Source organism: Heptranchias perlo, chromosome 12 (genome assembly GCF_035084215.1).
Source record: "Heptranchias perlo isolate sHepPer1 chromosome 12, sHepPer1.hap1, whole genome shotgun sequence".
Lineage (NCBI taxonomy): Eukaryota > Metazoa > Chordata > Chondrichthyes > Hexanchiformes > Hexanchidae > Heptranchias > Heptranchias perlo.
In genome coordinates, this window is record NC_090336.1 from 51693799 (window position 1) to 51710153 (window position 16355).

General features: G+C 43.2%; 1 protein-coding gene across 5 annotated transcripts in view; it reads right to left on the reverse strand.

The window, feature by feature from the left end:
• Positions 1 to 16355, reverse strand: part of LOC137328029 (protein kinase C-binding protein NELL1-like) — a 617180-nt gene that overhangs the window by 25765 nt on the left and 575060 nt on the right. For all 5 annotated transcript variants that reach the window (XM_067994100.1, XM_067994101.1, XM_067994103.1 and 2 more), the window contains one exon: positions 1205 to 1429. In XM_067994100.1, coding sequence (XP_067850201.1) covers positions 1205 to 1429 — 225 coding nt within the window. The remainder of the gene's footprint in view (positions 1 to 1204; positions 1430 to 16355) is intronic.

Sequence of the window (16355 nt, forward strand, 5' to 3'; positions counted from 1 at the left end):
AGTAAAGGGACAGCTTTCCTCTCCGGCGGTCCTGTACTATAACTGAGCTTGAAGTGCTTGATACTCTGCCTGAAATGGGACAGTTTTCCATGCCTAAGTGCTAATATTCTGAGCCTTGATGGGCACAAACATTCACAGAAAGATAACAGTAATTTAATTGCAAATTTGACTCCTTATTGCAATGCAGCTGGGGGAACATGCTATTTTTTTCAGGGATTCAAATGATTGTTTTAGAGAAAATGATACATTCTCACACCACGTGTATCTGATTTATAATGGATTTATGATGATCAACATCAATGTATTAGAGTGCCAGTAATTGCAAGCCCCACATGGACCTTATATTCATTACGGAACCTCTGGTCATGGCTGCAGTCTAAGTATATGGATTGTTGATTTTAATGATACACTGATTGACATATAATGAAAACCAAACAGAAAGTGATTGTTGCTGTGCTAGGCTTCAGTTGATGACAGACTCTGGAAGGTCCAAAAGGCGAGCCAAAGTTCTCACTGACAAAATAGAACAATTAAATCATAACAAGTAGAAAAGTGCGCTTAATGACTGCATGGCAGCATCAGCTTGAAAATAATGCGCCGCCTTGTGCTCATTTTAATTGAGAACTGCATTAATTACCGTTCAAGTTTATTATCTAATGGCCAAGTTCATCAGCGCATCAATTTATGAAAAATACAGCCCTAATCAGCTACAATATAAACTCCATCTGTGCACACCATTTTACCCAGCAAATAATGTTTCAGAAGATTGTCTGTGCTAAATACAAACTGTGCTCTAGGGGAAAGCTTTTTGATCTGTTATTCTGATTAAGACATAATAAACAAAAAAACAAATTCCTGTCATTTTCATACCTTCTTTGCCAAACAAAATGTGAATAAAAAATTATGAATCTCATGTAGTTTAGGATCCTTTGGATAAGCAGATACGCATTCTAGATAGCCTTAATGTTATTGGTTGTCTGAATTTTATTCAAACAATTATTTAATAAATAGATTAAAAACAGTAATAAAAAGATGATGGGTCTATTCCCTCACATTTAATGATTTTCTGCAATTTTCCTACAAACGCACTTTGACAAGAGATTTCTACATCAGTAATGAGATGAAAATTGTACAGAGCAGCAGTACAGTGGTATCTTAGGTGAGATGTGACAAGACAGCACAAAATGCTCACAGAGTACAATACCTTGCACTTGCAAGTCGTGCAGGGAGATCCAGCCATGGTCCATATGGAGCCACTCAGCCGCGTTATTCCATGGTTGTCTATACACGTCTGTCGGATATCATAGGCCACGTTGTCAGCTAAGCAGGGATCACTCACACAGTGTGGGCAACACTCTCCCTCTGGAATGATCGTATACTCACAGCTGAGAGTTGGACAGGTTAAAGGCCAGCAATCCACTTCTCCCTGCTGCACAAACAGAATGTACGTGGTCAGGATTACTAGAAAACCTCAAGTGAAACTTCCATTGTTATACTGGGTTGGAAGGCGAATGAAAACCTGCAAATCACATGTCCCCTGAGAAACCCCGATGGCAGATACGCGCGTTCAAGGTTAAATGATACAATTCTTTACAACTAAAACACATTTCCTCTGTGTATTCCTATCTACACATTTTCAGGCAGGCCCAAAAGGACTCTGTGGTACAATGTCCTTGTTTCTGTTTGCGTCCGTCACTCAGCTTAATAACAAAAGAAACACCAGCGTTGAACATTCTGACCGACATTAGAGCATTACAAATGTTAGCTCTGCAGTGAAAATCATCTTGATCTAATATCAGGAACACAAAGTAAAAGACTTCTACAATTTACTTGTGAAAGAGCAGAGAAGCTATGCCATTTTTAAACATTTTATACATAGAAATACATAAAAGATATAACACTCGGCCCAACCAGTCCGTGTCAGTGTTTACCCACCCTGTACCCATATCCCTTCAACCTCTTTTCCTTCATCCATCTATCCAATTTAACCTTAAATGTTGACATAGTTTCTACCTCAACCACTAACCCTAGATGTGAATTCCACAATCTCACAACTATATGTGTGAAGAAGTTTCTCATGCCCTCTCTTCTAAACCTCTTTCATTTAATCTTATATCTATAGCCCCTCATTCTTGCCCCCTCAACTACTGAAAACAGTCTGCTTATATCTATCCTGTCCCAACCTTTCATAATTTTAAACACTTCTATTATGTTGCCCCGTAAACTGCCTTGTTCGAATGAAGAACAACCCAACTTTTCAAGTCTTTTCTCATAACAGGCGGCATCCGAGAGAATCTGCATTGTTCCCTCTCAAAACCTTCAATATCCTTCCAACAGTCTTGGTCCGAATACTGCACACTGCATTCTAACTGAAGCCTTCTTTAGGTTTTATACAGACTCATCATTACCTCTTGGTTTTTATTTTCTGAGATGAAACCTATAATTCTATTACCTTTTTTACAGCCTTTAATGTTCGGTCCCTCTTCTCTTCCACAGCACCGAGCCTACTTCTATTAAGAGCATAATTACTGCTGTTATTTATTTTACCGAAATGCAACACCTCACACTGACTAAGAGTGAATTCCATCTGCCACTTTTTAGCCCATTTTCCCATCTTATCAATATCACTTTGCAGTTTCTTTTGGTCTTCTAAAGAATTAACTATACCTCAGATTTTGGTATCATCTGCAAATTTTGACACCGCTCCCTTTAGGCCTATATCCAAATTGTTGATATACACAGTGAATGGAAGTGACCCCAGAACTGAACCCTTAGAGACACCACTACCCACTTCCAACCACTCTGAAAAACTGCCCTAACTCCAACTCTCTGCTTTCTCCCTTCTAACTAATTTTTAATCCAGTTTGCTATTTCCTCCTAATTCCACACCCCATAACCTTCTCTAGTGTTCTCCCATGTGGCATCTTGTCAAAGCCTTTCCTAAAGTCCAAGTACAGTACATCTATTGTGTTTCCTCCATCTACCATGTCTGTTACTTTCTCAAAGAATTCTACGAGGTTTGTCAAGAAAGAATTAACTTCCATTTCTGTAGCGCATTTCATGACCTCAGGACGTTCCAAAGCACTTTACAGCGCATGAAGTACTTTTGAAGTATAGTGACTGTTGTACTGTTGTAATGTAGGAAATGCGCAGCCAATTTGCCCTCAGGAAGGTCCCACAAACAGCAATGAGATACATGACCGGATAACCTGTTTTATTGATGCTGGTTGAGGGATGAATATTGGTCAGGACACCAGAGAGAACTCCCTTGCTCTTCTTCAAAACAGTGCCATGGAATCCTTTACATCTACCTGAGAGGGGTCTTGGTTTAATGTCTCATCCAAAAGATGGCACACCTCCAACAGTGCAGCACTCCCTCAGTATTGCACCAGCCTAGAATATATGCTCAAGTTTCTGGAGTGGAGCTTGAATCTACATCCTTCTGTCTCAAAGACGAGAATGCTTCCACTGAGCCATGGAGGACACCTTAAAGCACAATCATCCCTTTTGAAATCCCTGCTGTCTACTTTTAGCTATTTTCTTCTTCACCATCCAGGCACAACAGCCAGCTGAAAGCTGAATAAATTTGTCCTTTTGGTGGCAACCAGATACATAAGTCTTAGGTATGCAAATCTGTGACATCTGGTTAAGAGGTGAATGCTGACAAGCACTGCCGACATACCAGCACTGTCCACCGTACCATGTTCCTCAGTAATGAGGTAATTGCTCTTTCACACTTTTGGCAGTATGCTGCGCTTTGATTGTGCATAACCAGTACAACTTAACTCTGTGGTGAAACAACATAACACATTAGAGGCATTAGAGGGTGGATGAATACCCCCTCCCTCTAAACGGACTTCGAGAGGCTACCGGCAGAACTGGTCCATTTTGTGGGCCCAGGCCTCTTTAGCATCGGGCTGGCGGCCTGCGGTTGGACACTGAGTGGCACTGGAGGCAGCCCACCAACACCAGGCTGTTGCAATATCAGGAGGCCCCGAGGAAGTGGGAAGAGGGCCCACAATCTCTGTGGAGGGGGAGGGTGAGGAAGCCCAAGTGGCAGTAGCCCAGATTTCTTCCAGCCCCATAGAAATAAAGTCGAACTTACCTCCCGGCTCCTCTTTGCCCATTCCGCCCAGTTTAGTCCAAAAGTGGCATCGGGGTCCTACTGACATCAGAGGACCCGGATTTTAAATGTCTCAATCAGCTGGATGCCCTCAACAGGCGGCCGCTCGGGCTGCCTACTGGGAGGACCCCAGCAAAATGGCGACGGCGGCAAGGAGGCAGTCAGTTCCTACACTGTGTTTTCAGGTAGCTACTGTCCTGCTTCCATCAGGTGGGAGGCTTGAATATTCAGCCGACGTTATGCAATTTTTAGCCCGTTAAACTGAAATAGTTTAGGAATCCTACAATGAACTCTACTATTTTTTTTAAAAGATATGGCAGTCAAACAAATAATTAATTATTGCCTATTATGTATTTTCCAGAAAAATGGCAAAAAAAACTAGCATGAGTAGAATGCATATGACTTTGAAAAGGGAAAGATTATTGTCAAGGTTAATTATCCTCTCCTATATACACAGAACCTCAAGAAACGAGTGGTTTATTTGCTATCATATTATTTGGAAAGGATGGATTCTTGATTCAATACTTTGCCACCTACATTCCTACTTTCAAAATCTACCCAAAGGTCAAATGCTTTGACTGCACCCTTTTGGGCCCCAAACATTTCTGTCATAAGAACATAAGAAATAGGAGCAGGAGTAGGCCATATGGCCACTCGAGCCAGCTCCACCATTCAATCAGATCATGGCTGATCTTCGACCTCAACTCCACTTTCCTGCCCGATCCCCATATTCCTTGATTCCCCTAGAGTCCAAAAATCTATCTATCTCAGCCTTGAATATATTCAATGACTAAGCATCTACAGCCCCCTGGGGTGGAGAATTCCAAAGATTCACAACCCCCCGAGTGAAGAAATTCCTCCTCATCTCAGTCTTCTAGGTCTAGACTCTCCAACTAGGAGAAATAACCTCTCAGCATCTACCCTGTCAAGCCCTCTCACAATCTGATATCCCTTCAATGAGATCACCTCTCATTCTTCTAAATTCCAGAGAGCATAGGCCCATTTTACTCAACCTCTCCTCATAAGACAACCCTCTCATCCCAGGAATTAATCTAGTGAACCTTCGTTGCACCGCCTCTAAGGCAAGTATATCCTTACTTAGATAAGGAGACCAAAACTGTATGCAGTACTCCAGGTGAGGTCTCATGAAAGCCCTGTACATTTGCAGTAACACTTCCTTACTCTTGTACTCCAACCCCCTTGCAATAAAGGCCAACATGCCATTTGCTTTCCTAATTGCTTGCTGTACCTGCATGCTAACTTTTTGTGTTTCTTGTACGAGGACACCCAAATCCTTCTGAATACCAACATTTAATAGTTTCTCACCAATTAAAAAAATCCTGTTTCTCTATTCTTCATACCAAAGTGAATAACCTCACATTTCCCCACATTATACTCCATCTGCCACCTTCTTGCCCATTCACATAACTTGTCTATATCCCTTTGCAGACTCTGTGTCCTCCTCACAGCTTACTTTCCCACCTAGCTTTGTATCGTCAACAAACTTGGATACATTACACTTGGTTCCTTCATCTAAGTCACTAATTGTAAATAGCTGAGGCCCAAGCACCAATCCTTGCGGCACCCCACTAGTTACAGCCTGCCAACCTGAAAATGACCTGTTTATCCCTACTCTCTGTTTTCTGTCTGTTAACCAATCCTCTATCCATGCTAATGTTATCCCCAACCCCATGAGCCCTTATCTTGTGCAACAACCTTTTATGTGGCACCGAATGCCTTTTGAAAATCGAAGTGACCTACATCCACTGGTTCCCCTTTATCGACCCTGCTAGTTACATCCTCAAAAAAGTCTAATAAATTTGTCAAACATGATTTCCCTTCCATAAAACCATGTTGACTCTGCCTAATCACATTATGATGTTCTAAGTGCCCTGTTACCACTTCCTTAATGATGGATTCCAGCATTTTCTTGACGACTGATGTCAGGCTAACTGGCCTCTAATTCCCTGTTTTCTCTCTCCCTCCTTTCTTGAATTACGGTGTTATATTTGCTACCTTCCAATCCGCTGGGACTGTTCTAGAATCTAGGGAATTCTGGAAGATCATAACCAATGCATCCACTATCTCTGCAGCCACCTCTTTTAGAACCCTAGGATGTAGTCCATCAGGCTCAGGGGATTTATCAACTTTTAGTCTCATTAGTTTCTCTACTGATATTAATTACTTTAAGTTCCTCACTCTCATTAGCCCATTGGTTCCCTACTATTTCTGCTATGCTTTTTGTGTCTTCTACTGTGAAGATACATACAAAATATTTATTTAACGTCTCTGCCATTTCTTGATTCCCAATTATAATTTCTCCTGTCTCAGCCTCTAACGGACCAACATTTACTTATGCTACGCTTCCTTTTTACATACTTGTAGAATCTCTTACAATCCGTTTTTATATTTCGTGTTAGTTTACTTTCAAAGTCTATTTTCTCCCTTTTTATCAATTTATTGGTCGTCCTTTGCTGGATTCTAAAATTCTCACAATCCTCAGGCTTACTACTACTCTTCTTGATAACATTATAGGCTTTTTCTTTCAATATAATACTATCCTTAACTTCTTCAGTTAGCCATGGATGGATCACTTTTCTCATGGAGTTTTTATTTCTCAATGGAATGTATATTTGTTGAGAATATTGAAATATTTCTTTAAATGTTTGCCATTGCTTATCAACCGTCATGCCCTTTAATCTAATTTCCCAATCTACATTAGCCAGCACGTCCCTCATACCTCCGTAATTGGCTTTGTTTAAGTTTAAGACTCTAGTTTCTGAATTAAACTCAATGTGAAATTCTATCATATTATGATCACTCTTCCCCAGAGGATCCTTTACTGTAAGATTACTAACTAACCCTGTCTCTTTACACAATACAAGATGTAAAATAGCCTGTTTCCTGGTTGGTTCAATGACATATTGCTCTAGGAAACCGTCTCAAATGCATTCCATGAACTCTTCCTCCAAACTACCTTTTCCAATTTGATTTGCCCAGTCTATATGCAGATTAAAGTCCCCCATGATTACTGGATTATCTTTGTTACAAGCTCCGATTATTTCATGATTAATACTCTGTCCAATGGTATTGCTACTATAAACTACTCCTACCAATGTTTTCTGCCCCTTGTTATTTCTTATTTCCACCCATACTGATTCAACTTCCTGATCTTCTGAGCCAAGATCCTTTCTCACCACTGTCCTTATGTCATCCTTTATTATTAGGGCCACACCCCCTCCTTTTCCATTCTTCCTGTTTTTTCGAAATATCATGCACCCTGGAATATTTAGTTCCCAATCTTGGTCACTTTGCAATGTCTCTGTAATGGCTATTCGATCAAACCCATTTATCTCTATTTGTGCAATTAATTCATCTAACTTGTTACAAATGCTCCATGCATTCAGATAAAGAGCCTTTAATTTTGACTTTTTACCATTTTTTCCTGCTTTGACCCTATTTGTTGATGCACTATAACTGATGAGCTCTCTGTCCCTTCCTGCCACACTCTGCTTATCTTTACCCAAATCACTACACTGCTCTGTTGCCTTGACTTTTCTCATTAGATTTCTAAATTTCCCTTCACCTGACACCTCCCGCCCCATGTTTAGTTTAAAGCCCGATCTACAGCCCGAGTTATGCGATGCGCTAGGACGCTGGTCCCAGCCCGGTTTAAGTGGAGCCCTTCCCAATGGAACAGCTCCCTCTTTCCCCAGTACTGATGCCATTGGCCCATGAATTGAAACCCCTGTCTCCCACAGTACTCTTTGAGCCATGCATTTAACTCTCTGATCTGTTTGTCCCTATCCCAATTTGTGCAATATTCAGGTAGTAATCCAGAGATTATTACCTTTGAGGTTTTGCTTATTAATTTAGACCCCAGCTCCTCAAACTGTCTCAGCAGAACATCATTCCTAGTTCTACCTATGTTGTTGGTTCCTACATGGACCACGACAACTGGATCCTCCCCCTCATGCTCCAAGTTATTTTCCAGCCTCGAGAAATATCCTTAACCCTGGCACAGGGCAGGTAACACAGCCTTCAGGACTCTCGGTTTTGGCTGCAGAGAACAGTACCTATCCCCCTGACTATACTATCCCCTACCACTAGCACATACCTTTTTACTCCCCCCACTTGAATGGCCTCCTGTACCTCAGTGCCGTGGTCAGTTGGCCAATCCTCCCTGCAGTCTTTGCTCTCATCCACACAGGTAGCAAGTATCTCATATCTGTTGGACAAGGTCAAGGGCTGTGGCTCCTCCAGCACTATATCCTGGGTCCCCATACCTACCTGACCCGTAGTCACACCCTCCTGTCCCTAACTACTGAACGAATCTAAACTATTACTTAATCTAAGGGGTGTGTCTGCCTCCTGGATCAAAGTGTCCAGGTAACTCTCCCCCTTCCTGATGCATCACAATGTCTGCAGCTCAGACTCCAGCTCAACAACTCTGAGCTGAAGTTCCTCGAGCTGAAGTCATCCCCCTCTTCCCTCCTACTCAACACCGACTATTTCCAAATCGAAAGCAAAATACTGAGGATGCTGGAAATCTGAAATAAAAACAGAAAATGCTGGAGAAGCTCAGCAAGTCATAGAGTCATAGAGTCATAGAGTTATACAGCACGGATAGAGGCCCTTCGGCCCATCGTGTCCGCGCCAGCCATCAAGCCCTGTCCACTCTAATCCCATATTCCAGCATTTGGTCCGTAGCCTTGTATGCCACTGCATTTCAAGTGCTCATCCAAATGCTTCTTGAATGTTGTGAGGGTTCCTGCCTCCACAACCCTTTCAGGCAGTGAGTTCCAGACTCCAACCACCCTCTGGGTGAAAAAGTTCTTTCTCAAATCCCCTCTAAACCTCCCGCCTTTTACCTTGAATCTATGTCCCCTTGTTATAGAACCCTCAACGAAGGGAAAAAGCTCCTTAGTATCCATCCTATCTGTGCCCCTCATAATTTTGTACACCTCAATCATGTCCCCCCTCAGCCTCCTCTGCTCCAAGGAAAACAAACCCAATCTTCCCAGTCTCTCTTCATAGCTGAAGCGCTCCAGCCCTGGTAACATCCTGGTGAATCACCTCTGCACCCTCTCCAAAGCGATCACATCCTTCCTGTAGTGTGGCGACCAGAACTGCACACAGTACTCCAGCTGTGGCCTAACCAGTGTTTTATACAGCTCCATCATAACCTCCTTGCTCTTATATTCTATGCCTCGGCTAATAAAGGCAAGTATCCCATATGCCTTCTTTACCACCTTATCTACCTGTTCCGCCACCTTCAGGGATCTGTGAACTTGCACACCAAGATCCCTCTGACCCTCTGTCTTGCCTAGGGTCCTCCCATTCATTGTGTATTCCCTTGCCTTGTTAGTCCCTCCAAAGTGCATCACCTCGCACTTTTCCGGGTTAAATTCCATTTGCCACTGCTCCGCCCATCTGACCAACCCATCTATATCGTCCTGCAGACTGAGGCTATCCTCCTCGCTATTTACCACCCTACCAATTTTTGTATCATCAGCGAACTTACTGATCATACCTTTTACATTCATATCCAAGTTATTAATGTAGACCACAAACAGCAAGGGACCCAGCACCGATCCCTGTGGTACCCCACTGGCCACAGGCTTCCAGTCACAAAAACAACCTTCGACCATCACCCTCTGCCTTCTGCCACTAAGCCAGTTTTGTATCCAAAGTGCCAAGGCACCCTGGATTCCATGGGCTCGTACCTTCTTGACCAGTCTCCTGTGGGGGACTTTATCGAAGGCCTTACTGAAATCCATGTATACCACATCCATTGCGTTACCCTCATCCACACGCCTAGTCACCCCCTCAAAAAATTCAATCAAATTAGTCAGACATGATCTTCCCTTGACAAAGCCATGTTGACTATCCCTGATTAATCCTTGCTTCTCCAAGTGGAGACTAATTTTGTCCTTCAGAATTTTTTCCAATAATTTTCCTACCACTGATGTTAGGCTCACTGGCCTGTAGTTCCCCGGTTTTTCCCTACTCCCCTTCTTGAATAATGGTACTACATTAGCAGTTCTCCAGTCGTCTGGCACATCCCCTGTGGCCAGAGAGGTTCTGAATATATGTGTTAGAGCCCCCGCAATCTCCTCCTTTGCCTCACACAGTAGCCTGGGATACATTTCGTCCGGGCCTGGGGATTTATCCATTTTTAGGCCTGCTAAAACCGCCAATACCTCCTCCCGCTCGATGTTAATATGTTCGAGTATATCACAGTCCCCCTGCCGTATTTCTATGTCTACATCGTCCTTCTCCATAGTGAAAACAGATGCAAAAAATTCATTTAGAACCCCTCCTACATCTGCCAGGCAGCATCTGTGGAGAAACAAACAGAGTTAACGTTTCAGGTCAAAGATCTTTTATCAGAACTGGAAGATGTTAAGGAGTTAAAGTTTTAAGCAAGTACAGAGCCAGAGAAAGGGAGGGAGGTGGGAGGGAGGGGAGGAAAGAACAAAAGGGAAGATCTGTGAAGGGTAGAGGGCAAGAGTGATTAAATGACAAAAGGTATGATGTGCAAGGCAAGGAGGGTGGTAATGGGACAAGTTAAGAAACAAAAGATGGGTCAGCAAAACTATTACCAGCACTTGATGTCTGAAAAAATGTGAGCAGTGGTTATGATCTCAAGTTACTGAAATCAGTGTTGAGTCCGGAAGGTTGTCAAGTGCCTGAACGAAAGATGAGGTGCTGTTCCTCGAGCTTCTATTGAGCTTCATTGGAGCAGTGTAAGAGGCAGAGGACAGGGAGGTCAGAGTGGGAGTGGGACAGGGAATTAAAATAGCAAGCAACCGGCAGGTCAGGGTCACGATTGCAAACTGAGCGGAGGTGTTCAGCAATCACCCAATCTGTGTTTGGTCTCCCCAGTGTAGAGGAGACAACATTGTGAGCAGCGCATACGGTATATTAACTTGAAAGAAGTACAAGTAAACCACTGTTTCACCTGGAAAGAGTGTTTGGGGCCTTGGACAGTAGAAGGGAGGAGGTGAAAGGGCAGGTGTTGCATCTCCTGTGCTCTCACGATAAGATGCCGTGGGGGAGCAGAGCAGCTGTTGGAAGAATGGACCAGGGTGTCCTGGAGGGAGCGGTCCCCAAAGAATGCTGAAAGCGGAGGGGAGGAGAGGGGAAGATGTGTTTGGTGGTGGGTTTGTGGTGGAGGTGGAGGAAATGGCGTAGGACGATACATTGAATGTGGAGGCTGGTGGGATGAAAGGTGAGGACAAGGGGGAACCTATCATGGTTCTGGGAGGGAAGGGAATGGATGAGGGCAGAAGTGTGGGAAATAGGACGGACACTGTCGAGGGCCCGGTCAACTATAGTGGAGGGGAATCCTCGGTTGAGGAAAGAGGAAGACATATTGGAAGCACTGGTGTGGAAGGTGGCATCATCAGAACAGATGCGATGGAGACGGAGAAATTGGGAGAAGAGAAGAGTCCTTACAGGAAGCAAGGTGGGAGGAAGTGTAATCAAGGTAGCTGGTGGGCTTATGGTAGATATTGGTTGATAGCCTATCCCCAGCAATGGAGATAGAAAAGTCGAGGAAGGGAAGAGTCAGAGATGGACCATGTGAAGGTGAGAGAAGGGTGGAAATTGGAAGCAAAGTTGATGAAATTTTCCAGTTTGGAGCGAGAGCAGGAAACGGCACCGATACAGTCATCAATGTACCAGAAAAAGAGGTGAGTAGGACTGGAAGAAGGAATGTTCCACGTATCCCACAAAAAAGGGGGCATAGCTGGGACCCATATGGGTTCCCATAGCAACGCCTTTTACTTGGAGGCAGTGAGTGGAGTCAAAGGAGAAGTTGTTCAATGCAAGAACAAGTTCAGCCAGGCGGAAGAGGGTGGTGATGGATGGGGATTGGTTGGGCTCTGTTCAAGGAAGAAGCAGAGGGCCCGTAGGCCGTCCTGGTGGGGGATGGGGGTGCAGAGAGACTGGACGTCCATGGTGAAAAGGAGACGGTTCGGGCTGGAGAACTGGAAACTGTTAAAGTGGCGGAGGGCATCATGAGAGTTGCAGATGCAGGTCAGAAGAGACTGGCCAAGGGAAGAAAAAAGAGTCAAGATAGGAGGAAATAAGTTGCGGAGGAGATGAGGTCAGTGATGGTCTGGGAAATTATGGCTTGATGTTTGGCAGTGGGGTTTTGGTCCAGGGGGAGGTAGGAGGAGGCGAAGAGTTGGCATTCAGCATCTGCGAAGTAGAGGTCCGTTTGCCACACAACAGCAGCACCGCCCTTGTCAGCAGGTTTAATGACAATGTCAGGGTTGGACCTGAGAGAAAGGAGTGCTGCAAGTTCAGAGGGAGGTAGGTTAGAGTGAGTGAGGGGAGTAGAGAAATTGAGACAGCCGATGTCACGCCGGCAGTTCACAATCAAAAGATCAAGAGAGGGTAAGAGGCCAGAGGGAGGAGTTCAGGTGGACTGAGAATTCTGAAGACAGGAGAATGGGTCCGCTGTGCGGGAGGAAGACTCCTGGCCAAAGGAGTGGGCTTGGAGGTGAAGGCAACAGAAGAAGAGCTCAGCATCGTGTCGAGCTCGAAATTCATTGAGGTGGGGGCCTAAGGGGCTGAACCTAAGGCCTTTGCCGAGGGAGATATTTCCATCTCTTTGAGTTATCTCTCGATACATGAGGAATGCTGAAGAAATGTAACTTGACCACAATCTGTGTTATTCCTTTCCCAATCGATTTTCTCTGTATTCCCCCGTCTCTGATAAAGGCTTTTATCTGAAACATCAGTCTGCTTTTTCCTTTCCGATGTTGTCTGACCTCCTTTCCACATCCACCATTTTCGATTAACCTTTAATATTAATTCCATTCCAACTTTATGATTGCACAAACAATGACATTTCAAACCAATTCATCCAAAGTCTAAGGTTGCATTTCTTGCTTTAGGAGCTGGTACAGATTTGCTAGTTGTCCACAGGATTTCGCCTTCTCTCGGCCATGCAACAAGAATTTCAGTTGTGGGAAGCAATTTTCCTTTGGATTTCCAAACTTCACGTCAGAGTGCATTAGCTTGCTGCAAGAGCAGAAATATCTTCTGCAATAAGATTTAAGCAGCAACCAATATGCTTTTCATTGAAATACTCCCTGCTGAGATTGGCTATGCTATCTTGTCCTTTAGAAAGAGTGTCAGCTTGGTTTAGTTGGTCGCACTATCACCAATGATTGTGGGTTCAAACTTCACTCCAGGACTTCAGCACTTCAGTGTAATGGTGAGAGAATGCTGCATTGTCAGAGATGTTGTCAGAGACAAGACAATAAAATGAGGGCCCATCTGCCTATTCAAATGATTCAGGTGGACATTAAAGATCCTATGGCAATATTCAAAGAATAGAGAGTTTTCCTGGTATACTCAACGACATTCTTCCATGAACCAGCGGCTCTAAAAATAGATGAACTAGTCATCTATTTCTGTGGATCTTGCTGTTTGCAAAGTGACCCCCAAACCACTCACACAATTGTGACTGCACCTCAAAGTTAGTCATTGTATGTTAAGTACTTCAGGAAATTTATGAGATTTGATAAGGTGCTATATAAATGCAAGTTCCTTTTCTCTTCAAGCTGTTCTCTGTTTTTGTGACTGAAAGGCTGTTTCCAGTGGGGTTCCGCAGGGCTCAGTACTAGGTCCCTTGCTTTTTGTGGTATATTTCAATGTTTTAGACTTAAATGTAGGGGGCATGATTAAGAAGTTTGCAGATGATACTAAAATTGGCCGTGTCGTTGATAGTGAGGAGGAAAGCTGTAGACCGCAGGAAGATATCAATGGACTGGTCAAGTGGGCAGAAAAGTGGCAAATGGAATTCAATCCAGAGAAGTGTGAGGTAATGCATTTGGGGAGGCAAACAAGGCAAAGGAATACATAATAAATGGGAGGATACTGAGAGGTGTAGAGAAAATGAGGGACCTTGGAGTGCATGTCCACAGATCCCTGAAGGTAGCAGGACAGGTAGATAAGGTGGTTAAAATGGCATTTTTGATACTTTCCTTTATTAGTCGAGGCATAGAATATAAGAGCAGGGAGGTTATGCTGGAACTGTATAAAACATTGGTTAGGCCACAGCTAGAGTACTGCGTACAGTTTTGGTCACCACATTACAGAAAATATGTGATTGCACTAGAGAGGGTGCAGAGGAGAGTTACGAGGATGTTGCCAGGACTGGAGAATTTTAGCTATGAGGAAAGATTGGATAGGCTGGGGTTGTTTTCTTTGGAACAAAGGAGGCTGAGGGGAGATTTAATTGAGGTGTATAAAACTATGAGGGGTCGAGATAGAATGGATAGGAAGAACCAATTTCCCTTAGCGGAGGGGTCAATAACCAGGGGGCATAGATTTAATGTAACTGGTAGAAGGATTAGAGGGGAGCTGAGGAAAAATTTTTTCACCCAGCGGGTGGTAGGGGTGTGGAACTCACTGCCTGAAAGGGTGGTAGAGGCAGAAACCCTCATTGGATTTAAAAGGTGAATGGATGTGCACTTGAAGTGCCGTAATCTACAAGCTACGGATCAAGAGCTGGAAAGTGAGATTAGGCTGGATAGCTCTTTCTCAGCTGGAACAGACACGATGGACCGAATGGCCCCTTTCTGCACTGTAAATTTTTTATGATACTATGATTCAAGATTGCTGAAGTTCAGAGTCTTCAATGACCAGCACACTCAGGATCCCTTCTGTGTATGTGAGGTTGTGAATCATGCAGTACACTGTGGAAACCTAGTACATCTTTAGACATACGCAGAAGGCTCCTCAGAGTCAAGAGAGCTACCAATTGAGCCAAGCTGATACCTTTTGAAGAAGAGCCTCAAGCTTTAGAATCCCAAATCTTCTATTAATTCTGTTCCATATTTTTTCATTCTGGCTGTGCTCAATTGTGGTCTGCAGCTTGTGTGCAGACATAAAACATCCATTTCTTGCACCATAAGCCGTGGTCCCAAAGCATTGTGTTGTATGTATGTACGTACGTGATTTCATGGTTTGCACTGCAGACAGTTTTGCACATTAACAGAATAATGTATGGAAACCTTGCTGCCCGGCCTCTACTGGATTGGGAAGTGTTTCTATCTTTCTCTTCTTAGTGAAAGTGTACCCATTACTTTATCAATGTAACTGAACGCTGTAGACTGTGCAATGCTAGAATGATCTCCTCTGGGAATAGCTCGTGGCAAGAAGCTGATTGTTGCACTCACTTGATTTTAGGGCATTACTAGTCAGGGATGGCGAGTCATTTTCATCCACTAAATGGCAGATATTTGCAATGGCATCTCAAGGAAGGCAGAACCGTTAGACGAACAAGTGCTCGGTGAAAAGATCTGTATGATGAGGACTAACTACTTTGCTGTCAACAAGAGTCCTTCTCCTCCTTAACACGGTCTTCCATCAATATTTTTATGCTGCACAACATCAGTGACCAAAATGAATGCCTCATTCAGCCGAGACTTCTCTGAACATAGATATAGAAAGCTTACAAGGACATTAATGAGTAGGATAACTATTGCAAGTGGCACTTCACCGCCAACAGCATCATACCCAATTCATCAATAAGTATGCAGTAACACGACGCCCAGAGAACAATTTAGCAGATCAATTTTTCACCAGCAAAGTATGTGGCTTTTAATGATCACAAGACTGTGGCGATAAATTCAGCTTGATTAATAGAACTCCTTAGCAACTGACTATTTGGTAAGCACTTAGAAAATCATGTTGCACTAACAGCCATCACAGTTAGTATTTATGGTCTTCCACATATTTTACATTAGGGACAGAAATCCCCTCAAGACTTTAAAGAGTTAAATCCTGACTCATTAAGATCTAAAAAGTCAAATTCCCTGAAGACGTTAGTTTTAACAATACAAATGTCTCCCCGATCTACACAGAGCAGAAAGTATAGTGTTTCTATCTATTTAACATATAACTGGATACCGAGGTTCCTACTTAGATAATTTCTCTAATTTTCATTCTATTGCTTCTTTCCTGTACCCCAAAATACACAGATCATGAAGTATATTTCAAGACAGAAGCCATTCCATGTACCACTGTCAAGGTTTTAGCTAACTGCGGTCATAAAATAAATCATCTGAAATAAATGTATTCATTGCAAGGAACTGTAATAAAAACATCACATCAGATTTTTTTTTCCAGTTTGAGATGGATAAATTCATTGTCTTGCAAAATAAGCATTTCACATTCTGGACCATTTCAATTATTTTTCAATTAGAGA